At 39.1% G+C, this 25,503-nt stretch overlaps 1 protein-coding gene and 1 long non-coding RNA gene across 12 annotated transcripts; both read left to right on the top strand.

Annotated features, from left to right (window-relative positions):
- Window positions 1-608: 608 nt before the first annotated feature.
- Window positions 609-24,795, top strand: LOC105030684. 11 transcript variants are annotated; one of them, XM_034293931.1, is made up of 11 exons: window positions 617-781; window positions 18,437-18,706; window positions 18,839-18,898; window positions 19,176-19,298; window positions 19,441-19,551; window positions 19,782-19,895; window positions 20,066-20,161; window positions 20,392-20,505; window positions 20,661-20,771; window positions 21,002-21,115; window positions 24,039-24,795. In XM_034293931.1, the coding sequence occupies exons 1-11, from the start codon at window positions 712-714 to the stop codon at window positions 24,170-24,172; spliced, it is 1,317 nt and encodes a 438-aa protein (XP_034149822.1). In that variant the 5' UTR covers window positions 617-711; the 3' UTR covers window positions 24,173-24,795. The 11 variants fall into 11 exon arrangements, with proteins under 11 accessions (XP_034149825.1, XP_034149826.1, XP_034149822.1 ...); XM_034293930.1 differs by having other exon boundaries at window positions 20,051-20,161; window positions 20,676-20,771; XM_034293929.1 differs by having other exon boundaries at window positions 618-781; window positions 20,063-20,161.
- LOC117594821 lies at window positions 15,738-16,067 on the top strand. Its single transcript, XR_004576077.1, has 3 exons — window positions 15,738-15,750; window positions 15,844-15,932; window positions 16,028-16,067. It is a non-coding gene; the product is annotated as an uncharacterized LOC117594821 (long non-coding RNA).
- Window positions 24,796-25,503: the final 708 nt, after the last annotated feature.

Below are 25,503 nucleotides of genomic sequence, written 5' to 3'. Positions count from 1 at the left end.
TGACCATGTCCATCCCTTTATAACCACAGTGTACCCATCTTCTAATTGCTACTTCCAGCAGGATAACGCGCCATGTCATGAAGCTCACATGATCTCACGCTGCTTTCTTGAACATGACGATGAGTTCACTGTATTCAAATGGCCTCCACAGATTTCAATCCAATAGAGCACTTTTGGGAGGTGGTGGAACGTAAGATTTGCATCATGGATGTGCAGCTGACAAATCTGTAGCAACTGCGTGATGAAACAATGTATATGGACCAAAATCTCTGATGAATGTTTCTAGCACCTTGTTGAATCAATGCCATGAAGAATTAAGACATTTCTGAAGGCAAAGGCAAGGCAAAGGCAAGTTGTACCTAATGAAGTGGCTGGTGAGTGTGTGGTCCAACTCTCGGTCTGGATGAAAAGCTATTGTGTTAAGTAAAGGTTAACAATAAAAACAGACAGTTTGAAAAAAGCTACCTTATGGGCAGGACTGGCAGGTTTATTGGCCCATAAACGTAATTCAGGGTGAGGAACTAACTAACATCAAATTAAAAAAGTGAAATTCTCCTTTAATGGTCTTGGGTTAATGAGTGAAGTTTTTTGTCAGGCCAGTGAAGTTCGGAAAAAGAAAAGCTGCTCAGCAGGGAAGCCAATAACTCCTTGGCACCCCTCCTCTCATTCCTCAGTTTGATCATAGGTCTAAAAGACTATAGACAGAAGACAATGAAGAGGAATATGAAGCACCTGCAATACTATCAATTTCTATTCTGCTACCTTCTGCTGACTATCAAAGGTACCCAAACTCTTTTTATGCTTAAATACATTGCAAACTTAGATTTATTAATGGCAGTTGAAATTATGATATATCATTTTACTTTTTATTGAACCTGGTAAACAGATTAAGAACAAATTCTCATTTACCATGATAACCTGGCCAAAGGGTACAATTGCAATACTTACACATAAATAACATGATGTGCAATAGAATAGAATATGCGAGAGATCTATAAATGACCTCAAAGTCACACCATTGATACCTCAAACTCAACTCTGGACCTGGAAGCCAGTTCCACTTCCACACTGTTTTTTCATTGCAACCCTCTACTCAGGTATTTATTTAGATACAAATACACAGATGGGTCAATGACATGCAGCTTTTTGTGTCCAAGTGCATTACTTTTGTTTAAACATTTTTAAAGGATCCTTACAAGCATCATTTTATTCTATAAAACCTGTATAGTTTGAACATACTTTAGTGTATCATAAAAATTTTATATATATTTTTTATAAAGCCCTCAAAACGTGTGCAACCGTCCGAGCCAATAAACACTAAAGTATTAAATATGGAATTTAAAAGGTAAGGAAATTAAAAAGTAATATGGGGGCAAACTTTTACATTGAAGACCTTTAAAAATAAACAAAATTTACTAGTTTAATAGCTCTTAAATTGTTTGGAAAATTAAAAAAAAACTTTGTCCGGAAATTTGCATATGTGAAATGTCATAGCGGAACAACCACATTCATAGAACTTTATTTTAAAGTGATGAGGTAAAAGAGTGGACAGGATTTTGCATCATCAGTAGGATCCCAACTGACTTTTACTGATGAGTGAAAGGTTTGTAAATACAGGTGGTACAACCAATGTAAAACTAAGAACAAGTTATTTTAATATAAAACACTTTATTGTATTATAAAAAAAAGTGAAAGGGCTATGGAGGAAATCTTAAATTGCACCACAGAATAGCTGGATACAACCCCCATTGTAGCACCTGAGTCAGTGGATTCACCTCCCATACCACAGCTTCAGCCTGACCCCCCTAACATTGATGCAGAGAACAGTTTAGATCAACAGCAACCAAGAGCATCTTCCACACCACTGACAGCAAGCAGCTTTAGATGGCAAAGACAAAGAGCAAATTTGCGCCGTGATATGAACATGATGAAAAGGGAAATGGAGGCTGCCAGAAAAGAAACCGAAACATTTCGAAAACGCCTAGAAAGATTAAGACAAAAATAGAGCCAGGAGACAGGAAACCGCTAAGTCTACAACAGGACACATTGGTGCAAAGAAACTGGCTGCAGAAAGGAAAGAAAAAGTTGTGGAGTTCCTCTGTCGTGATGAGAACAGTCGCTTGCTGCCAGGGAAAAAAGACACAGTGACAATGAAAAAAAAAAAAACAGAGCTGAACCCCTAGCTGAACTCCATTTTTCATTTAGTTCGGAAATGGAAAGGTCCCACAGGCTCTCTTACAGACAATTTGTCAGATATTGTCCTTTCTATGTGACTCAGCCAAAAACTACTGACAGGAACACATGTGCCTGTATGGAACATGAGAATGTCAAACTGTTGTCTGAAAAACTGCAGCAGAAGGGTCTTCTGAAAACAACCAGTGTCTCTCAGCTGTTGTCCGCAATTGTGTGCAATCCAGACAACAAGGCCTGCATGTACAGAGTCTGTGCAAAATGCTGCTATGATGAAGTGGAAGTTTCAAAACCCCAGACAGAAGCGATGGTGATGTGGTCTCAGTGGGCAGTCGGAACCCACATCCTACTACTCTCCATGTGATGAGCGACGGACCGGTCACTCAGTACTGTAACAAAAATAACTTTTACCTGCTGAGCACCATCCCCTTCCTTTCAGGATTCAATCAAGTCACTTGGAACTTCTCTGAGAGGTCTCACGGGAAAGGCGCACCAGATGGGGTTGAGGGTGCTGTTAAAAGGATTGCTGACTCTTCTGTCAACAGGGGAGCAGACATTCAAACCCCTGATGATTTTGACAGATTTTTAATGGAGAGACAGCAATCAAGTGAAGTAGTGAAGTTCTTCTGGGTGTGTGAGGAGGACATCAGAAGATTTTACGAAGCTGTTCCTGATGTTGTGCCCATTGTAAAGGGAACTTTGGGAATACACCAGGTGATCTCATCAGAACCAGGAAAAATACTGCACCGAGAACTCTCCTGTTTCTGCAGCAGGCCCCACATCTGTGAGTGCCATAACACCACCATGGTCAGATTTCCAACAAGAAGTGCCGAGGCAAGAGTCCAGGATCCAGATCTCTTTGGAAAGTTTGTTTTGGTGAAATATGAGGAGCAGCCATTTGTGGGGCAGGTTCTTCAAGTGGTTGATGAGGAGGTCAGCTGCATGCAGCAGTTGGGCAATAAAAATGTTTTTACTTGGCCCCATCCTGTGATATATTACTACCTAACCGATGTTCTCCAAGTGATATCAGAACCAGAGCCTCTTAATTCACGGCACACACAGCTTACCCATGCAAACTGGACCAGCTTCAGTATACGCACCTAAAAATAAGAAATGACAGTGAAAACACACCGGGCGCATAGAGCCTGCATAGCGTAGATAAGTGCCTAATCCCACGCCTGGCCATTCATACCGGACGCATTTCCACGTGCCAGTCACGAAACGATTGCTGTTAAACATTTCAAAATGTCTTGTTAAGAAAAGCTTTATTGTTGTTTGTTGTTATGATTATCCATGTTTATCTTGTGTAAGTTATATTTTGCAATCCTGTTACTATTTGAGGAGATTGATGTTTTAAATTCCCAGTACTTTTGATGAATTTACATATTTAAAATACATATTTTCAGTGGACATAAGCAGATGTGTTTTTTTTTTTAACCAAACTAAAACATGTCGTTCAACTACAGTAAAAGTTAATTAATTAGTAATTTCTATTCATTGTAGCCTATTCAGTTTCTACCGAATATGAAGTGTCACTTAAATGGACTGATAACCAGTTTTTAATCTTTACCAATTTTACTTTAATAGACTGTTAACAAAGACACCTGTGACTTTCTTATTCTGTATTATTCATCATTCCTTGTCATTATGAATCTTGTCAGGCAGTGCAACCGCATCGTCAGGTGGTGCAACCAGGTAAAATACTACTTTAAACCAAGAAATAGTAGATTAAAGTGAACATAAGGTTGGAAAATGTGATGTACATAATTATTCTATAAAAAATATACTTTTTAAATTTGTAAAGTATTCACATTTTAAATGTAAAGTTGGATGTTGATAAACCAAATTACCCACCCCTACAATACATTATGCAATAGTTTGTTTTAATACCAAGCTCAACTACAAAATAATACTTTGTTAGGCACAGCAGACACTCTCAGGCCTAGTCCACACGGACACGGGTATTTTTATAACCGGAGTTTTTTCTCCTCCGTTTAAAAAAAAAAACCCGTCCACACATGCTCGGTTTAAAATAAATCTCCGTCCACATGAAAACACAAAAACGCGCTGTCAAGAGCATGCCACACCAGCAGGCGGCGATATAACCCAAATCGTAAAGTCACCTTGGCCAATCAGAAGCCTAGAAAAAAGTTATTACCGGTTCCGCTAGACTAACAACATGACGAACAGAGGAAAGGGAGAGTCGTATGTTTGGATTGATGGCGAAGTTGAGATTTTACTTAATGTCACACGTGAATATAAAGTTAACAAAACACATATAATTGAGCATGTATCTGTATACATGTTAGAAGCCCTGTTAGCAGCACAGTTGTTATAAGCACGATTTGGGCTACATCCGCCATTGCAAAGAATCATCAACAAACATCAACAAAGCAGTTAGCGGCGCACAATATGACGTCAAACACAGCGGATAACAGCGCACACTCTGACGTCGCAAGGCAAAAAACGGTTATACTGTCCACATGACAACACTGTAACCGGCGTTTCTGAAAATGCTCACCCTGGCCGGAGTTTTCAAAAATGTTCGGTTACAGTGCCCTGAAACTGCGTTTTCGTGTGGACGGAAGGCCGAACCGTGTAAAAAAAGTCACGGTTATAAAAATACCCGTGTTCGTGTGGACTAGGCCTCAGGTATGTTTACCAAAAAAAAAAACACTTGTTGAAACTTATGGTTGTGCCACCTGACATCTTTTGAGTGGTGAAATTGCAAATACAGTCTAAAAATGTAATTGCAACAAATTGTCTTTAAAAGTCACATAATTAGTTGGAGTCCACCTGTAAGCAATACAAGTGTTTTACATAATGTCAAATAAAAAATACCTGTCTCTAGGTGGTCACACAGTCAGTTGTGTTAGTACAATTCATAACAAACACAACATCATGATGACGAAGGAACATTCATAACAAATCCGGAATAAGGCTCTTCAAAAGCACCAAAAAGAGAGAGGATATAAAAACATTGCCAAGACATTGATTATCCCCAGAGCACAGAAAGTCTATTATTACAAAATGTAGAGATTATGGCACAACAGTGAATCTGTCCAGATTCGTCCACAGAAACTGAGTATCTGAGCAAGAAGGGCACTAGTCAGAAGGGCATAAGAGGCATATGGCAACTCTAAAGGAGTTACTGTCATCCACGGCTGAGCTGGGAGACGCTGAGCATATTGCAATAACAGCCTGGATGGTTCACAAAAGAGGATTTTATTTTTCACTTAGACATTATGGACTTTTTTGTGTTGATCATTGGCTAAAGTGCTAATAAAAACCCTTTAGGATTTCATTTTCTATCACAATAAATGGCTTGTTCTCCCCACTGTACTTGTTCTCCCCACTGTGTGTGTGTGTGTGTGTGTGTATATATATATATATATATATATATATATATATATATATATACTCACCTAAAGGATTATTAGGAACACCATACTAATACTGTGTTTGACCCCCTTTCGCCTTCAGAACTGCCTTAATTCTACGTGGCATTGATTCAACAAGGTGCTGAAAGCATTCTTTAGAAATGTTGGCCCATATTGATAGGATAGCATCTTGCAGTTGATGGAGATTTGTGGGATGCACATCCAGGGCACGAAGCTCCCGTTCCACCACATCCCAAAGATGCTCTATTGGGTTGAGATCTGGTGACTGTGGGGGCCATTTCAGTACAGTGAACTAATTGTAATTTTCAAGAAACCAATTTGAAATGATTCGAGCTTTGTGACATGGTGCATTATCCTGCTGGAAGTAGCCATCAGAGGATGGGTACATGGTGGTCATAAAGGGATGGACATGGTCAGAAACAATGCTCAGGTAGGCTGTGGCATTTAAACGATGCCCAATTGGCACTAAGGGGCCTAAAGTGTGCCAAGAAAACATCCCCCACACCATTACACCACCACCACCAGCCTGCACAGTGGTAACAAGGCATGACGGATCCATGTTCTCATTCTGTTTACGCCAAATTCTGACTCCACCATCTGAATGTCTCAACAGAAATCGAGACTCATCAGACCAGGCAACATTCTTCCAGTCTTCAACTGTCCAATTTTGGTGAGCTCGTGCAAATTGTAGCCTCTTTTTCCTATTTGTAGTGGAGATGAGTGGTACCCGGTGTGGTCTTCTGCTGTTGTAGCCCATCCGCCTCTTGGTTGTGCGTGTTGTGGCTTCACAAATGCTTTGCTGCATACCTCTGTTGTAACGAGTGGTTATTCCAGTCAAAGTTGCTCTTCTATCAGCTTGAATCAGTCGGCCCATTCTCCTCTGACCTCTAGCATCAACAAGGCATTTTCGTCCTCACAGGACTGCCGCATACTGGATGTTTTTCCCTTTTCACACCATTCTTTGTAAACCCTAGAAATGGTTGTGCGTGAAAATCCCAGTAACTGAGCAGATTGTGAAATACTCAGACCGGCCCGTCTGGCACCAACAACCATGCCACGCTCAAAATTGCTTAAATCACCTTTCTTTCCCATTCTGACATTCATTTTGGAGTTCAGGAGATTGTCTTGACCAGGACCACACCCCTAAATGCATTGAAGCAACTGCCATGTGATTGGTTGATTAGATAATTGCATTAATGAGAAATTGAACAGGTGTTCCTAATAATCCTTTTGGTGAGTGTATATCTGGAAGCTCTGGAACAAATTGAGAGGCCACTGCAAAATTATCAGTTTTCTGGTGTCTGAGTAAAATGAACATATGTTTTATTCTTTACAACTTTACCCCCAATTTCCAAATAAAAATATTTAAAGAAAGGTTACATTTAGAATCATTTATTTGTAGAAAGCAACAACTGGTCAAAATAACCAAATACAGATGCATTATTTTCAGACCTAAAAAAATGTAAAGAAAACAAATCATATTCATTTTTCAACAACAAAATACTAATGTTTTAACTTAGGAAGAGTCAGAGATTATTTGGTGGAATAACCTGATTTTTTTTATCACAGCTTTCATGCGTCTTGGCATGCTCTCCACCAGTCTGTCACGTTGCTGTTGGGTGACTTTATGCCACTCCTGGCACAAATATTCAAGTAGCTCGGCTTTGTTTGATGGCTTGTGACCATCCATCTTCCTCTTGATCAAATACCAGAGGTTTTCAATGGGGTTCAGGTCTGGATATTGGGCTGGACATGACAGGGTCTTGATCTGGTGGTCCTCCATCCACACTTTGATTGACCTGGCTATGTGGGATGGAGCACTGTCCTGCTGGAAAAACCAATTCTCAAAGTCTGGGAACATTGTCAGAGCAGAAGGAAGCAGGTATTCTTCCAGGATAACCTTGTACTTGGCTTGATTCATGCGTCCTTCACAAAGACAAATCTGCCCGATTCCAGCCTTTCTGAAGCATCCCCAGATCATCACCGATCCTCCAACAAATTTAACAGTGAGAGACACTGTGGCTTGTAGGCCTCTCCAGGTCTCAGTCTAACCATTAAACGACCAGGTGTTGGGCAAAGCTGAAAATTTGACTTGTCAGAGAAGATGAACTTACTCCATTCCTCTACGGCAGTGTTTCCCAATCTTGGTCCTTCGTTTTTGCCCAGGGACTCACACACCTGATTGAAATTAAAGACTTGATAATAGGTTGATTACGTCAATCAAGTGTGTAACTGGTAGGGCAATGTTTGAATCATCCTACGTTTGTTGATTGACCTTCGAATTAGTTGATGGTCATCTCAGTCAATGGACAGTCGTTTGCGCCATAGGTTTGTTGTCCCCAATGTCTGTTGCTTGAGCTTGTTCTTATGAACCGACGTTTGTTGAAATTTTCAGGATGGAAACAACCTGACACTCACTGTATCCCTCTGCAAGTAAAGCCAGAACTGAACCCTTCTTTTCTTTGTCATGCTGAATAGTTATTTTTTAATTCAAATTACCTTTGAGGTACTACTTGCACTGCTTTTGCAATCCAGCTGGTCCTATTGCAAGAGGATAGGGATGATCAGAGCAGTGGTTTTTATACTTTTCCTCGTTAAATTAGATTTGTTTGAGATAATCACCTAATCAGTACCTCATTCAGTAAAATGATGTATGCCTGTGTTGGAATTTAACAGACACTGGAATGGAATGACTGCCATACATGTAGAGATGCTGATTTAAGAAAAATTGGGTAGGCGGACCACCAGAAACTAGCAGAAGTAAAGCTGTTATTTGTCTTGATGGTACTTGTAGATAAGTTGTTACCAGTAAGTCTAACGTGTATGCAGCAAACTTATCAATACATTGCCATGACATATAACCAGGGGAGTAGCACAGATTTCTGGGCTCTGTACATAGGCGGTCTCTGAGGGCCCCTCCACCTCTTTATTCAAGATTCAAACATTTTCAATGGTCCCTCTACACGTTAGGGCCCTATACACTTAATACCCCTTTTCCACCGGTCAGACGCCACTGCATTTAACGAATGCCCAGAGTTCTGTAAAGCAAAACACTGATTGTAAAGAGGAAGCAAAGCCTTTCCAACCAAATAGACATGAAGTGGCCTAATCATGAACTGATTTCTTTTCAAACCCAGGAAAACACAAAATTTCAGAAAATACAACACCAGGAGATCACCTTTATCTTTGTTCCCCCTTTCATTATGCCCTGAAGTAGTGATGGTCAAAGAGTTAAGCCCACACTTGATATATGCGCCTGTCTGGGAAGGTGTGAATGGGGATGTTAGAAGAGACACCACGGTAGGGAGTGATAACAAAGTCCTGTACAAAGTCAGTGTGGGTGTGCGTGTGCCGAATCTTTTTTTAATTTTTATTCTTTCTATCAATGTAATCATGTGTGAGGAGAGTAAAAGGGGGACATAAAAAGGTTTTAAAAGAGCATGGTGATTCTCTCCCAAGTTCCCCTTTTCAGTACTGTGACAATCCAGTAGTACTTTCAACACTTAAGATTTTGGTACCAGTTTTGACGTCATTTTAAGTTACGTTTTCGGCTTGTCCCTAACAGATAAAGCCCTTCCTCATCTAAAGAGAGAAAGAAGTAAGACCTTCCAGGAACTATATGTCAATAGATATTTTACGTGAATAGGAATTCATTTCACAGCAGCCCTGCAACCTAGGTGTTCTAAGGAGTAGACCTTAAATAATAAACAGTGAGTAATGGGTCAATTTCTGAAAGGTAGCCCATGTGTAGGCCATAACTGGATTATATTAATTGTTTACACAGACTATTTTATTTGTCCTTACATCTCAATCATACTACAAATAAAAAATGGAGAACATAGGATAAGATACACTGCTCTCATGAATTTACTGTCATCAGTATGCCGTCAACAAGCCTCCCTGGCTTTGTTGGCCACCACGTGTTGGATTTAACCTTTCTTTAAACTCCTCATAACCTTTCTATATAAACGTGCATACTTCCAGGAAAGAAGACGGCGCATGAGCCATTGTGCAAGCGCAGTTTTACAACCTAGCCACGTAGTTCCTTCCCAATTCTTTGTCTCTCCCTTTGTGACCTTACCCATGCATTTGTTTTTTGTCCTGCACTTAAGAGCTACTGGAACTTTATTTTTGAAGTCTGTCAGAATGCTTCAACTTAGCCTGTGACCATGGCCCTGGAGGCTGTTTTTGGTGTTCCGGAGGACTTGTCCTCTCTGACACCCCAGACACAGTGGCTCCGCCAAGGGTTGTCACATATGCATAATATGCTACTATCTGATATTTTACATTAGGTACTATTAATTTATACCAATAATTGTTCATAATAGTTTGTGTTGGCTATGCATTTGTCCAGGCTGTGTATGCATTTGTTATTTTCTTAAACAATAACTATTATGATACATTATTATTACCAAACACATGTATATACAGATACATAACACATTATAACAGGATTGTTGTGGAACCCAAAATGTTAGCTGTACCGGTATTAGTGTACGCACATAAGATAATTAGTAACATCAACTGTAAAATAAGAAATCAAAGTATATCATTATGCAATTCATTAACTCTCATGTTGACATAGTTTTCAGAGTTCCTTTAAGGTTGTTTGGTGGGGTGGGTACTTTGTAAAATTAATAGAAAGACAGAATATTGTTATTTTCCTTGTAATGTCTGCCAGTGGCGTTGTTAGGCCTGGACGTCCGGGGCTATAGCCGGATCTTTTATTAATAGCCCGGGATCTCAAATTGACCAAAAAATAATAAAAAGCCCCTGATCTTTTCATCTATTTTTCCACACGTACATTCAAAACCCTGTACTTTCTGTCCCGGGTAGGACGGGGGCTAAGCCCCGAATGTATTGTGATCCTAGCAACGCCACTGATGTGTGCCTCTGTCTTCAATAAAAACAAGTATAAAAAAGGCCATGCTGATGTCTGTAACGGTTTGGACACCGGAGGCAGTGTAAAAGGACAACAAAAACGGTTTGAACTTGAAACTGAGGAGCGTAAAAACACCAAAACAGTAGGAACAAGGCAGGCAGGCAGAATCAGTGAACTGCAGGCAAGACATAAACAATAACCTCGACAAAGGGCTGACAGAACTCTGATTGCCTACAGTGGTATTAAACGGTACTATGACGATGATTGAGATGTTTGTTTGTTAACTTACTGGAGTTTGTGCGTGGTCTTGTCATATGTTCTATTTTGGCTTACAGACTTATTTTATTTGTAGTATAAGTAAAATAGTGTATCTAAATATGTGAAAACAATGAAGATAATTCAGTTATGGCCTACACATGGGCTTACATCTCTGAAACTGACACCTTACTCACTGTTAATCATTTAAGATCTACTCCACAAAGGCAACCTGTATACATTTAATGATCAAATAGCTGAACATAAATGCTGTGAAATGACTTCCTATTCACATAGGCCTAACCCTCATGTTCTCCCAGGGGCGTTCTAATGGGGGTATGTGTACGGTCAGTCGCACCAATCACCCTCGGGTGTGTTCTGTATATAGCCCAGGTCCAGCCTATTGCATAAAAAGCTTACTTGATCTTAAGAACGCTTAAATGGCCAGGGAACACAACAAATGCATCAAGCAGTTTAGTGAGAGCTACCACCTTGCGAACTGCACGGCATAGCCTACAGTATTCTTGCTCAAAAGTTCAGCATCACCGATGGAATACATGAAATGTCCACTGGCAAAATATCGCAAAGCACAACACTGTTCAACATGAGTGCAATACTGCGGCGAGTGCCATTGGAGACGTAGTGATGGCCATTCGAGGCTTCATTACCCTTCTTCTTGAAGCAGGATATTATGCTAGCAGCGCAAACTCAGTTTTCCGTTTTTAAAATAAAAGCCATCATTGAAATATTCTTGTCTGTTCTTTTTTACATACTAGATTGTTAACTATATTGCCTTATAGATTTCAATGGTTTCTATTGTGATAAAGAAAATGAGTGCTGCCTGCATAATATCCTGCTGCTAAAATAATGCGAATGAAGCATCTGCGTCTTGTATCTGCGTCTTGTTAGCAACATTAAAGAAACACTTCCGGGTCACGAAAATCTGGAATTTTTCAAAATAAAAGAGACCAACGAATAACTTAAACGGAGATAAATTCAGCTTATTAATTGTTTGAGAACATGTACCTCTCAAAACATTGACAACAATTCAAATATGATCATATTTAAGAGTAATTTCGATAAAAAATGGGTGTTAAAACACGTTCCAAGGGTACAATTCAGACAATGCCAATGACAGAATATGGAATACATATTGACTCATAACTAATAAACTATTGAATATTCCACAGAGAAAGCAGTGTAGGAAATGTCCAGGAGAATGTGTAGAGTAAGACAAACCTGTCTAATCATGGGGAACAGTGTGCTACATCTAGCAACACAATATTTCCACACCCTCTTTTTCCACAATGTAACTTAATGGATATAAAATACATATTGACTCATACAGAAAAAAACTATTCTATATGCCGCAGTGAATGTATTGTAGGAAATGTTCAGGAGACTCTATAGATTGATTATATGCAAAGAAATCAAGGGGCACTCTGTATTTGCAATTGTGCCCCTTGATTTCTTTGTATATAAGAAATCAAGGGCCTCACGTATTGATTGTGTGCATGCACAAATACGTTATCAATAAGAAACTGCATATCTATTTAGCCTATCTTTTCAATCAGTTGCCTATTTTTTTGCTTAGGTTTTTCCCGCTGGTACCTCGTGAATTTCACAAGCACATTAACGAGCTACCAGCAGAAAAAAGCAGATGTAAAAGATAGACAAGACAACCGATTAGATGTAATATTACGTCCACTGCATATATTACATCCACTATATATATGGGGCAGCTGAGCAAAGGCATCTAATCCAGAGGTCCAGAATGAGACAGAGGATGGAAAGGATACATCATGTTGGCACCAATCCATTTTGCTTAAGTTGAAAACATTAACGGAAACCCCAACCATCTCATAAAGTAAATGCCTTACTATTGCTATTGGCAAGTGCTTGTTTCCGATTCCACAGGCTGAATCAGAACAGTTCTAAAAGATTTAAATAATCTTGGACCACAAATAACCCAGTATAGCAATGACATTCAACCATTGAACTCACTGTGTTTAGTATTATCAGTACATTATTTGTGAATCAGGCAGAGTTCCCTTATTAGAGCCAAACAAGCAAAAAAAATAAAAATAAAAGCGGAACAATTGAAAAAACCAACAAGGTAATTTACAACAATTGAAAAAAGTTATGCTTATTTACTGCAATAGCTTCTCCCTCAACAATTGTAAAGTCAGATGTGATGATGCTTATTACGGTGTTATACAGTTCCCAAAACCAGTTGTTTGTTGGCACTTCCACAGATCAGGCAATTTGTGACAAGATGAGTGCTTTCATTCGATTTTTTGTTTAATGCAAAATCCTCATGATTTCATATTTAAAATGATATACACATGTCTAAGTTCCTTGCAACTCTGCAACTTAAAGTTGAATCTTTGCCTTAAGGAGCTGAGGGACCCACCATCGGGGAAATGGGTGGAGGCAGGAGGAGTCACTGCTGCCTCCTGGCAGTGGTACGCCACAATGGATGCAGCACTCCGGGGGCAGCACTCTTAATCCACCCATGGTAGTTGCAGCACACATTACATCCACTGCAGGTGCCTCCTCCTCTGCCCCTGCCAGGGAGAGAGCCAGGCCAGCAGAGAAAAAGTGGGCAGGTGAACTCCTCAACTTCCTCAAAATACAGGCTGAGAAGGAAGAGGAGAGAGGCAGGCTCTAGAAAGGGAAGAGCTGAGGGAGAGGGCAGCAGCTGCCAGAAGTGAGAGATATCTCACTCTGCCTGATTCACGAAGGCTCTGGGAATAACAAAGTAGATGTCACATCAGGACAGTGTAAATTCACATGGCAACTAATAACTTAAACTGATAAATTAAGCAATTCCATTTGTAATTTGCTATTTTCTTTATTTGTCAAAACTATTCAGTAAAAACAAGTGAAAGAAACTATAGAAAACTAGTGTTCAACATAAAATGCCATTTGGCTGGCAGCAGCAGGTGCCTGTTTCCTACCTGCTACCAAATGTACACCATACCTCAACTATCATGGCTAGGATGACTTTTTTGTATTTTAGTGAACCTGTAATATTTGCCAAAATTATAATCTTTAAAATCTCTACTCACTCCCATCCAGTTTTTGATGAATTCCTCTTCCCAGTGAAGAGGGTTTCATTTGCCCCCCTCTACTCTGAGGGCTGTAACCTCCTCAGTAGTCCCTGAATAAAATATGAATGTGAAGATGAATGGCAGAAGGTTATATGGAGACTATAGCCATAATCTTATGATATATGACATTTTTATTAAAGTGAAAATCAAGAGCAATTCTCTCTACTGGTACTGTAATTACTTAACTTAGTTAACTAGCCTGTCCACTGCACCGAATAACGTTAGCTAGCTAATCGAAAAGTCGGAGCAAATGTACACATTTGCAGTTTCTTAAATAAATTACCCAGTGAGCAAGGCTAAAATGTCGTACAGCCAGCGGCCCACCAGCTTTTGCCGCTTTTCTCCTGATCTCAATTTGCATATGCTAATTTGCATCTCAGGCAGCTTTCCACCAGCAGCCCGACTGCGTTAAGCTGGCTGCTAGCCACTGAAAAGTGGGCGTGCGTTTTAGTCTGCTGTATATGCTTGTGTTGCCATTTTCTTCCAGCAGAGATGCTATTGTACCCCTTTTATTCTTGTACTGATTATTTGATTTATTTTAATATTGTTAAATCTTAGTGTACAGAATTTTGGTCAACATTGGTAGTTTATAAATAAAATAGACTTTGACTATTGCAATATTGCTTGTGTAAAGGACCTTTGTGTAGACATGTACAGTAAACACATCTCGCCATTGCTTCCATAATATTTTATGGATTGGACAATAGAACCTGGATTATCACATTGTTTTACTACAATTTGATGAACTCCCGAAACAAACGAAGGTCAAGGATTTATTGGACATCAGACTGAAAATTGTTGAACGCAGAGTAACCTACATATCTATGGTGAGTTCTGTTCTGTTCTATTATAAATAACTAGCGTTAAGTGTTGTTAGGTTACTGAGTAAGAACGTAATGACTGTTTGGTATTAAACAATGACTGTTTGCAATATTCTATTAACATTCAAATTCTTTAGTCAAGTTACTGGTAGCTGAACGCAACTTCTAAACCATTGGCGGAAAAACAAGTTATAGAAACTGAGCTTGAAAAAAACAGCGTTGTCCTGAGATTAAATACCTACAGTAACCCTTGTTTCTTCGTGTGCCCACAAGTTTGGTTGCTTACTATTTTTTGTTTCTTCGTTTATCCTCAAGTTCGGATGTTTTGTACTTCTTTGCATATCAGCAGTTGAACAGGTGTGGTAACATCGTTAGCTAACTTGTCTAAATCGTGTTTCTTAGGATATCAACAAGTTAGAATTTTATAATATGTGCTTACTCCTTGTAACTTTTATCAACTGATACGTAACATTGGTTAAATCGTGTTTCTTTGTGTAACGTTATCCACATCATGCGGATAACGTTACTCTTGGCAGTAAATTTAGATAGACTAGCTAAACCTGGACCTGTTGCAATTCCGTTACTGAGGTGTCTGTATCCACATTGTTCTTACCTAGCCTGTGTGTGTCTTATGCTGCCGTTTTTTTAAACCTCTTTTCTAAACATTGCTTTCAGGTGATGACGTTTTCTGGAGTTTTGTTCCCGGGAGAGGATGAAGGTGTGGCAGTAGTTCCACGTCTGTGGCTCAAAGGGGGACATTGCTACTGGCCACCAAACAGTATCACCAGCAGGAAGTCCTTCAGCCACGACAAGTTTGCCGTAACTTGTTCACCCCCTGAAGACACCTGGGAGGCTGTCCCTTATAAGCTCATCAAGCATGCAGGTGAATTTGAAAACATAACAATTTGAAACTTGGAATGAAAATATGTTTTCCACGGTAAATGCATACAAAACCTTAACTTTTCCTAGACATGTGAGAGACCGGACGTGTGTATCGCCAGAGGAGTGAAAATCGTTCCAGCGTGGGCCTCTACCACCCCAAGGACGCACATCTACACCACAACACCCTGTGGATTGCAGCCCTGGAGGTATGTGAATTACATGTTGATCTGGTAATTGCTGCAATGTTTACTTGGTTTCACCATATTTACCTGTTAACCAACTTTTATGTTGGTTAACAGCTGGCTCTACAATTTAGGATGGAGCAAGCACAGTACTCCAAGGCACCAGAGAGGTACTCCACGCCACCTTGAAGAGGATTGCTACATAGGTAAATGTGGGTTCATTCACTTAACCCAGATGCTTAACTTGTTATTAAAGCATGTTACTTTCAATTTTATTTGTCAATTTCAATTTATTTTTAAGGGCAAGAAGGCAGAGGTTGTAGGAAGTTTTAGCTCTGCACATGAAGGTAAGAATGAACATTTTGGCGGACACTGCGATTTGAGTTCTGATTGTAAAATAACCAGATATTTAGGACTGAATAATTAACTGTCTGTCTTTACTTTCAGAACATTTGGAGAAGATCAAGTGGCTGACTGAAGAGAAGGTCCAGCTGAGGGCACAGCTGGCTCTACAATCAGGTAAAAACAAGACTATAGTTACGCTAGCATCTTGTCTTAATGAAACTGCAATTGTCTGAACGTGTGCCCTTTACTAAAATGCAATACTGTACAGCCTTTCTGAAATTACATGTATATGGCAGTTTTGTTTATTTCACTATTACGCTATTGACATTTCATTGTGCTTTTTAGCTTCTGATAAACGTCTGACTGAAAAGAATGTCAAGCGGAGGGCACAGCTGGCTCTACAATCAGGAATAACAAGACTATAGTTGCGCTAGCATGTTGTCTTCATGAAACATTTCATTTGTCTTGAATGTCATGCAATTCTCAAAATCATGTCAGACCATTTAAGTACAATATCTGATTAGAACGGGGCAGCTGACCGTGCAGGTGGGAGATGTCGTGGCAGTACATGGGACCTGCCGTGAATATGAATGACATCGCCAGCACAACCAATATTGCTGATAAGCTGCAGTACTGTATTATTATAATTTTTTAAACTGCTCTATATATATATATATATATATATATATATATATATATATATATATATATATGATTGCATTATCCCCTTAATATATTTATAGCTCTGTGAGAATGTTCTTAATTCTGACTGTAGTTGTAGTGTTATGCCACCATTCAAAAGCTTATTGCACTGATGTATCTATGATATTCAATAACTATTGATTGCTGCTAGGTCATACTTGTGTATATTACTGCCATTCTAGCCCTTGTTTATTTTGTATTATGTTTATTTTTTACTTTCACATTCAAATACTTTAATTATACTGTATCTGTTGCAGGACATGTTTTCTTGCACTATTTGATTTAGTAAATGTTTTATTTCAATTCATTTGCACATGTTTATTTTCTATGCTTGCTGTATAATGCATGATTCTTTTGTATGCATCTTGCACAATTTGAAATAAATGTTATTCAGTTTATTGTCATTTGTGATATGACCAAAATTATTATAAAGGATTATTATAAATAAAACCTAATATTGGGGCATGAGGCATCCCGCTGGGTTTAGTTCATAAAAGCGGCTAGCCGCCCTCGGGCTGCTGGTGAGCCGCTGATCAGGGTATTGTTAGAAGGCATTGTCATGAAAGTGGCCCACCGGCGGCCCGACTGCGACGCGCACTATTAAAAACAAAAAAACGGTTCACAAGAACGGATAAAACGCGGATTGAAAAACATTGATAAATGTTGAACTTGATGGGAAAGTGTGCGCATCTCTACGCAAATTTCAACCTATTCGTATGCACAGCATAGCGGTTGAATTGGAGAAATATCATGCTATTTTGGAAAAGCTGGTAGAGGAATGTCAACTGAAACACGTGGGAAAATCTTATCAATAGAAATATGAATAAAATAAAGCAATGCGCAGACTGTTTTCTGCAACATCGTAGGCTTATAGGCTACAGATATAGCAAGGGTCAAAACCCTTATAGCCTGTAGCTGATTATGGTGATGCCTTGTAAATTTCCCATTTTTACCTATATTCTTCCACACACACTTTGCATGACTATAAATAATACATCCAAATCTAATTGTCTTTAATTCTACATTAGCATTATATGTAATTTGTATTGTGAATACAGTCTGATCAGGGTATTGTTAGAAGGCATTGTCATGAAAGTGGCCCACCGGCGGCCCGACTGCGACGCGCACTATTAAAAACAAAAAAAACGGTTCACAAGAACGGATAAAACGCGGATTGAAAAACATTGATAAATGTTGAACTTGATGGGAAAGTGTGCGCATCTCTACGCAAATTTCAACCTATTCGTATGCACAGCATAGCAGTTGAATTGGAGAAATATCATGCTATTTTGGAAAAGCTGGTAGAGGAATGTCAACTGAAACACGTGGGAAAATCTTATCAATAGAAATATGAATAAAATAAAGCAATGCGCAGACTGTTTTCTGCAACATCGTAGGCTTATAGGCTACGGATATAGCAAGGGTCAAAACCCTTATAGCCTGTAGCTGATTATGGTGATGCCTTGTAAATTTCCCATTTTTACCTATATTCTTCCACACACACTTTGCATGACTATAAATAATACATCCAAATCTAATTGTCTTTAATTCTACATTAGCATTATATGTAATTTGTATTGTGAATACAGTCTGTTTTACGACTTACATCATCAGATGAGAAGATTCAAAATAAATTCTAACACTGTCAACCTGTTTTTTCTAGATCATGCACTCTGTGTCAAAGAAATCACAATTACTCCGGCTGAACCACATGTCAAGCTGGGAGATGCTGTGACCCTAACCTGTGAAACAACCTGTGAAGGCAAACCACAGTGGAAGCAACTAGACGACAGTGATGCTGAAATCACTTTCGATGGGAAAAAAAGTTTTCTAAAGATTGCAGCTGTACAGCTGGATCACCAACAAACATATACCTGCACTGTGGCCAAATGTCTTACACGGAAGAAGGAATCAGTCAAGCTCATCGTTGACAGTAGGTTACTGACTTGGGATAATGTATATAGGTTAGTGGGGTTTAAGTTACTGTCTTATCTGTTAAATAGCATGGTATCTGACTCCTTTAGCTCAGCAGGAAGTCTAAAGAATGTTATGTCTAACATTCCAGGTCTTTCCACAGAAGGAGTAGATGTTGAGGTCATTAGCATTACGAAAAAAGATACCAGAGGTATTGTAAACATCATTGCTCCCTACCGAAACAAGAGATCCTCAAGTGGAAAATCAGTGTCACTACCACTGTGCTTGATCTAATAGTGTATATCCATACATTTGCACAGTAGATTTAAGCATCCAAATTCATTCCACTGTTTTAAACCAGTTTACCCTTTTTTTAAAGAAAAAGTGGATAACATTCTGATCAATATAATATATTAGAACTTGTCATTATATATATTTTTTGTTTCTTCAAAATAGTAAATAATACCACTGTACTGTATATTGTTTAGTTACCCCAGATCCTTTAAAAACAACAGTTAAGGCTGATGTACTTCCAGTTCACACCACAGAAAACCCAACAGAGATGTTGCCAACAACGACATGGCCCGCTACTATTAATGCACTTAAGGAAAGTCAGTACCACAACTTTCTGTTCCCTTTTTTTACTTCTTGCACCAAAACCCCAATGCCATAAGTTTGAGTACAAGTTAATTTAAGTAAGAATCACTAATTTAATTTTACAATATAATCCAAAGATTATGTATAACATTCCAGGTCTTTCCACAGAAGGAATAGATGTTGAGGTCAGTAGCATTACAAAAAAGCTACCAGAGGTTGCGTCCACATCATTTCTCCCTACCAAAACAAGAGATCCACAAGTGGAAGGTCAGTGTCATTACAATCTAACAATGTATATCCATACACTTGCACAACAGTAGTTTTAAATATCAATAATCTTCCCAATGTTTTGAAGATGTTAACTAGTTCTAAAACAGAAAAAATTATAATGTTCTTAAGGAATTATTTACAGATGCATTATGATGTTGTAAGAGTATGTTTTTCTGTCTCTTTTAAAATAGTAAAGAATACCATTGTATATTGTTTTCTTACCCCAGATCCTTCAAAAACAACAATCAAGACTGATATATTTCCAGTTCACACCACAGAAAATCTAACAAAAATGTTGCCAACAACATTACTGCCCACCACTATTAATCATCTAAAAGACAGTCAGTACCAAGAACTTTCTGAATCTCTATGCTCCTTTTTTTACTTCTTGCACCAAAACCCTAATGCCATAAGTGTGATTACAAGTTCATTTAAGTAAGACTCACTAATTTAATTTCACAATATAATCCAAAGATTGTTATGTATAACTTTCCAGGTCTTTCCACAGAAGGAATAGATGTTGAGGTCAGTAGCATTACAAAAAAGCTACCAGAGGTTGCGTCCACATCATTTCTCCCTGCCAAAACAAGAGATCCACAAGTGGAAGGTCAGTGTCATTACAATCTAACAGTGTATATCCATACACTTGCACAACAGTAGTTTTAAATATCAATAATCTTCCCAATGTTTTGAAGATGTTAACTAGTTCTAAAACAGAAAAAATTATAATGTTCTTAAGGAATTATTTACAGATGCATTATGATGTTGTAAGAGTATGTTTTTCTGTCTCTTTTAAAATAGTAAAGAATACCATTGTATATTGTTTTCTTACCCCAGATCCTTCAAAAACAACAATCAAGACTGATATATTTCCAGTTCACACCACAGAAAATCTAACAAAAATGTTGCCAACAACATTACTGCCCACCACTATTAATCATCTAAAAGACAGTCAGTACCAAGAACTTTCTGAATCTCTATGCTCCTTTTTTTACTTCTTGCACCAAAACCTTAATGCCATAAGTGTGATTACAAGTTCATTTAAGTAAGACTCACTAATTTAATTTCACAATATAATCCAAAGATTGTTATGTATAACATTCCAGGTCTTTCCACAGAAGGAATAGATGTTGAGGTCAGTAGCATTACAAAAAAGCTACCAGAGGTTGCGTCCACATCATTTCTCCCTACCAAAACAAGAGATCCACAAGTAGAAGGTCAGTGTCATTACAATCTAACAATGTATATCCATACACTTGCACAACAGTAGTTTTAAATATCAATAATCTTCCCAATGTTTTGAAAATGTTAATTAGTTCTAAAACAGAAAAAATTATAATGTTCTTATGGAATTATTTACAGATGTATTATGATGTTGTAATATTATGTTTTTCTATCTCTTTTAAAATAGTAAAGAATACTATTGTATATTGTTTTCCTATCCCAGATCCTTCAAAAACAACAATCAAGGCTGATATATTTCCAGTTCACACTACAGAAAATATAACTAAAATGTTGCCAACAACATTACTGCCCACCACTATTAAGCCTCTGAAAGACAGTCAGTACCAAGAACTTTCTGAATTACTATGCTCCTTTTCTTATTTATTGCATCAGCAGTCATATGTTATTAATTTCAGTACCAATTTATTTAACTTAAAGACTCCATTCCTTATATGCTGTGTCATTGCCATGAAGTACAGGGAGTGGAATGTAAGCAAAAGACAGACAGTGTACTCGTTTAGCGTGTGTCCACTCCCCCAACGATGTAATTCAACTAATACCTAATATTGGGCTTTGATTTCATTGGCCACATAGTGCTTCTCAGATTGTAACATGCATCAGTCAATAAATGCTTGCCATCAACTGACAGATTGTTATAACATACGATGATGGCTCTCTCTCAAGTCACATACTACCCATATTATATAATACAGTTGTGCTCATAAGTTTGCATACCTTGGCAGAAATTGTGACATTTTGGCATAGATTTTGAAAATATGACTGATCATGCAAAACAACTGTATTTTATTTAATGATAGTGATCATATAAAGTGATTTATTATAACATAATTGTTTTGCTCCTTTTTAAATCGTAATGATAACAGAAATCACCCAAATGGCCCTGATTAAAAGTTCACATACCCTTGAATGTTTGGCCTGTAATGTAATGGCAATTAAAGGTGAATTTCCCACACCTGTGGCTTTTTAAATTGTAATTAGTGACTGCATATAGTCAATCAGTTTGTTAGCTCTCATGGGATGCACTGAGTAGGCTAGATACTGAGCCATACGGAGCAGAAAAGAACTTTCAAAAGACCTGCGTAACAAGCTAATGGAACTTTATAAAGATGGAAAAGGATATAAAAAGATATCCAAAGCCTTGCAAATGCCAGTCAGTACTGTTCAATCACTTATTAAGAAGTGGAACATTTGGGGATCTCTTGATACCAAGCCAAGATCAGGTAGACCAAGAAAGAATTCAGCCAAAACTGCCAGAAGAATAGTTCTGGATAGAAAGAAGAAAAAAACACAGGTAACCTCAGGAGAAATTCTCTGGAATGCTCTGGAAAAAAGACGGTGTGGTTGTATCAAGGAGCACAATACGACAATACTTGAACAAAAATGAGCTGCATGGTCGAGTTCCCAGAGAGAAGCCTTTACTGCGTCAATGCCACAAAAAGGCCAGTTACAATATGCCCAACAACACATAGACGCGCCTCATGCGCCTTCTGGCACACTGTAATTTGGACTAATGAGACCAAAATAGAGCTTCATAGTCACAACCGTAAGTGCTATGTTTGGAGAGGGGCCAACAAGGCCTATAGTGAACAGAATACCATCCCCACTGTGAAGCATGATGGTGGCTCATTGATGTTTTGGAGGGATGTGAGCTGCAATCTTGTGAAAATTGATGGCAAGATGAATGCAGCATGTTATCAGAAAATACTGCCAGACAATTTGCATTCTTCTGCATGAAAGCTGCGCAATATACCACCTGCAAGAATTTGGGGCCTCATAGATAAACAACTATTTCAAAAGACTGCATGCTGTCATTGATGCTAAACGGAGCAATACACAGTATTAAGAATTAAGGGTATGCAGACTTTTGAACAGGGGTCAGTTCATTTTCTTCGTTGCCATGTTTTCTTTTATGATTGTGCCATTCTGTTATGACCTACAGCTTAATGTGAATCCCATATGAAATAAAAGATATTTGTCTTGCCATGTTTTCTTCACAAATGTTACATATATTACCAATTCTCCAAGGGTATGCAAACTTCTGAGCACAAATGTACAGTGGGGAGAGTATTTGATACACTGCTGATTTTGCAGGTTTTCCCACTTACAAAGCATGTAGAAGTCTGTAATTTTTATTGTAGTTACTCTTCAACTGTGAGTGATGGAATCTAAAAAACAAAAATCCAGAAAATCACATTGTATGATATTTAAGTAATGAATTTGCATTTTATTGCACGACATAAATATTTGATACATCAGAAAAGCAGAACTTAATATTTGGTACAGAAACCTTTGTTTGCAATTACAGAGATCATACGTTTCCTGTAGTTCTTGACCAGGTTTGTACACCCTGCAGCAGGGATTTTGGCCCACTACTCCATACAGACCTTCTCCAGATCCCTCAGGTTTCAGGGCTGTCACTGGGCAATACAGACTTTCAGCTCCCTCCAAAGATTTTTTATTGGGTTCAGGTCTGGAGACTGGCTATGCCACTCCAGGACCTTGAGATGGGTCGTTATCATCCTGGAAGATCCAGCCACGACCCATCTTCAAGGGAAGGAGGATGTTGGCCAAGATCTCGTGATACATGGCCCCATCCATTCTCCCCTCAATATGGTGCAATCCCCTTTGCAGAAAAGCATCCCCAAAGAATAATGTTTCCACCTCCATGCTTCATGGTTGGGATGGTGTTCTTGGTCTACAATTGTATCCCTGATATCTTTACACAGCTCTCTGGCCTTGGCCATTGTTGAGAGGTTGGAGTTTGTTTGATTGAGTGTGTTGACAGGTGTCTTTTATACAGTTAACGAGTTCAAACAGGTGCAGTTAATACAGGTAATGAGTTGAGAACAGGAGGGCTTCTTAAAGAAAAACTAACAGGTCTGTGAGAGCTCGAATTCTTACTGGTTGGTAGGTGATCAAATACTTATGTCATGCAATAAATAAATACATTTGAGACCTCTAGATGCTTTGTAAGTAGGAAAACCTGCAGAATCGGCAGTGTATCAAATACTTGTTCTCCCCACTGTATATTATTTTTTATGATGTTTAGTTATGAGTCCTGGGGACGGGCATTGAAAATATTGCAATCAGTATTTACGGACACAAAGCAACCCAGAAGCACTATCCAATGCCTCCCAATTGTCTGTGTTAGTGTTTCTTGTTTGAGGTACTGCTTTTAGGCGGGTAATAGAAACATGAATATTAATTGCATGGTGCTGACTAATCCAATTTGTCTCCAGCAGCAGGGGCAGCTTCCAGCTCCACTATAATGGCCATGGCTGTAGTGGGCTCAGTGGCAACTCTCTCATTCCTGGGATTCTTGATTCACCTGATCCGCCGGAAGAAACGCAAGTTGTCCCCTAATGACATGTAGAACCACCTGGATGACTGCTGACCAAAATTGCATCAGCTTCATCTCATTTCAAGCTTTTTTTGTCCAATATATTTAATGCTATTATAACACTCCTTCATACAGCTTTCCCTGCATCAGCTTAAACCTAATATAATACACTGATCAAAAAAATTTAAGGAACACTTAAATCATACATCGGGTCTCGATGAACGACATATGTTAAAGATCATAACCTTTACTGTACATTGTGTAATTATCACGGTCGTAGGTATGCATGATATGTGGCGCAGAGCGAGTAAAGGGAAACATCCTTTTATTATAACGCAAAAAATAACAAAAGGAGAGGCAAACCTAACACAAACAATGATCCACAAGTGAAAAGTCCAAAAGGGAAACTTAAATAGGGTCCCCAATTAGAGGCAACATGCGGCAGCTGCTGCCTCTCAATCACCAACCGATTGAGGGCTGGATTCAAACTGAAAATCAAAGTAAACAACTAAAATCACAGGCTGTTCCAACTTAATGTGACTCATAATGTGACCCAGTAGTGTGTGCCTGTATGCAATGCCGACAATGTCTGGGCGTGCTCCTGATGAGATGGCGGATGGTGTCCTTGGTGATCTCCTCCCAGACCTGGATCAGGGCATCAGTGAACTCCTGGACAGTCTGTGGCACTACTTGATAGGATTCAGGTCTGGGATTCAGGTCTGAGAACGTGAAACCGGTAATGCTAGATGATGTTGTAAGCAACGTTCACCACAGCGTCTCCAGACTCTTTCATGTCTGTCACGTGCTCAATTTGAACCTGTGCTCATCTGGGAAAAGAATGTAACGCCAATGGCGGACCTGCCAATTCTGGTGTTCTCTAGTGAATGCCAATCGAACTGCATGGTGCTGGGCTGTGAGCATAGGTCCCACTAGAGGACGTCAGACCCTCAAGCCACCCTCATGGAGTCTGTTTCTGACAATTTGGTCAGAAATATGCACACATTAGCCTGCTGGAAGTCTGGCTCTGGCAGTGCTCCTCCTGTTCCTCCTCACACAAAGGAGCAGGTACCGGTCCTGCTGCTGGTTTGATGCTCTTCTATGGCCCTGTACAGCTCTCCCCGTGTAACGGCTCGTCTCCTGGTATCTCCTCCATGTTCTTGAGACTGTACTGTGAGACACAGCAAACCTTCTTGCGACGGCACGTATGGATTTGCTATTCTGGAAGAGCTGGACTGCCTGTGCAACCCGAGTGGGCTGTAGGTACCGCCACATGCTACCAGTAGTGACAACCACACTAGCAAAATGCAAAAATAAAGAAGAATCAGTCAGGAAGGATAAGGAGAGAGCAATTGTCTGTTGCCACC

The sequence above is a fragment of the Esox lucius genome, chromosome 8, assembly GCF_011004845.1.
Source record: "Esox lucius isolate fEsoLuc1 chromosome 8, fEsoLuc1.pri, whole genome shotgun sequence".
Classification (NCBI taxonomy): Eukaryota; Metazoa; Chordata; class Actinopteri; order Esociformes; family Esocidae; genus Esox; species Esox lucius.
Note: the sequence above shows the minus strand (reverse complement) of the source record. Positions and strands in the feature narration are given on the sequence as shown.

What these genes read in the sequence shown, in the direction of transcription:
- LOC105030684 (XM_034293925.1), top strand. Translation starts at nt 712, where the DNA reads ATGAAGAGGAATATGAAGCACCTGCAATACTATCAATTTCTATTCTGC. An exon ending in AGTCAAGCTCATCGTTGACA is followed by an intron (nt 18,707 to 18,838) that starts GTAGGTTACTGA and finishes CTAACATTCCAG; the next exon opens with GTCTTTCCACAGAAGGAGTA. An exon ending in TATTAATCATCTAAAAGACA is followed by an intron (nt 19,896 to 20,050) that starts GTCAGTACCAAG and finishes ATAACTTTCCAG; the next exon opens with GTCTTTCCACAGAAGGAATA.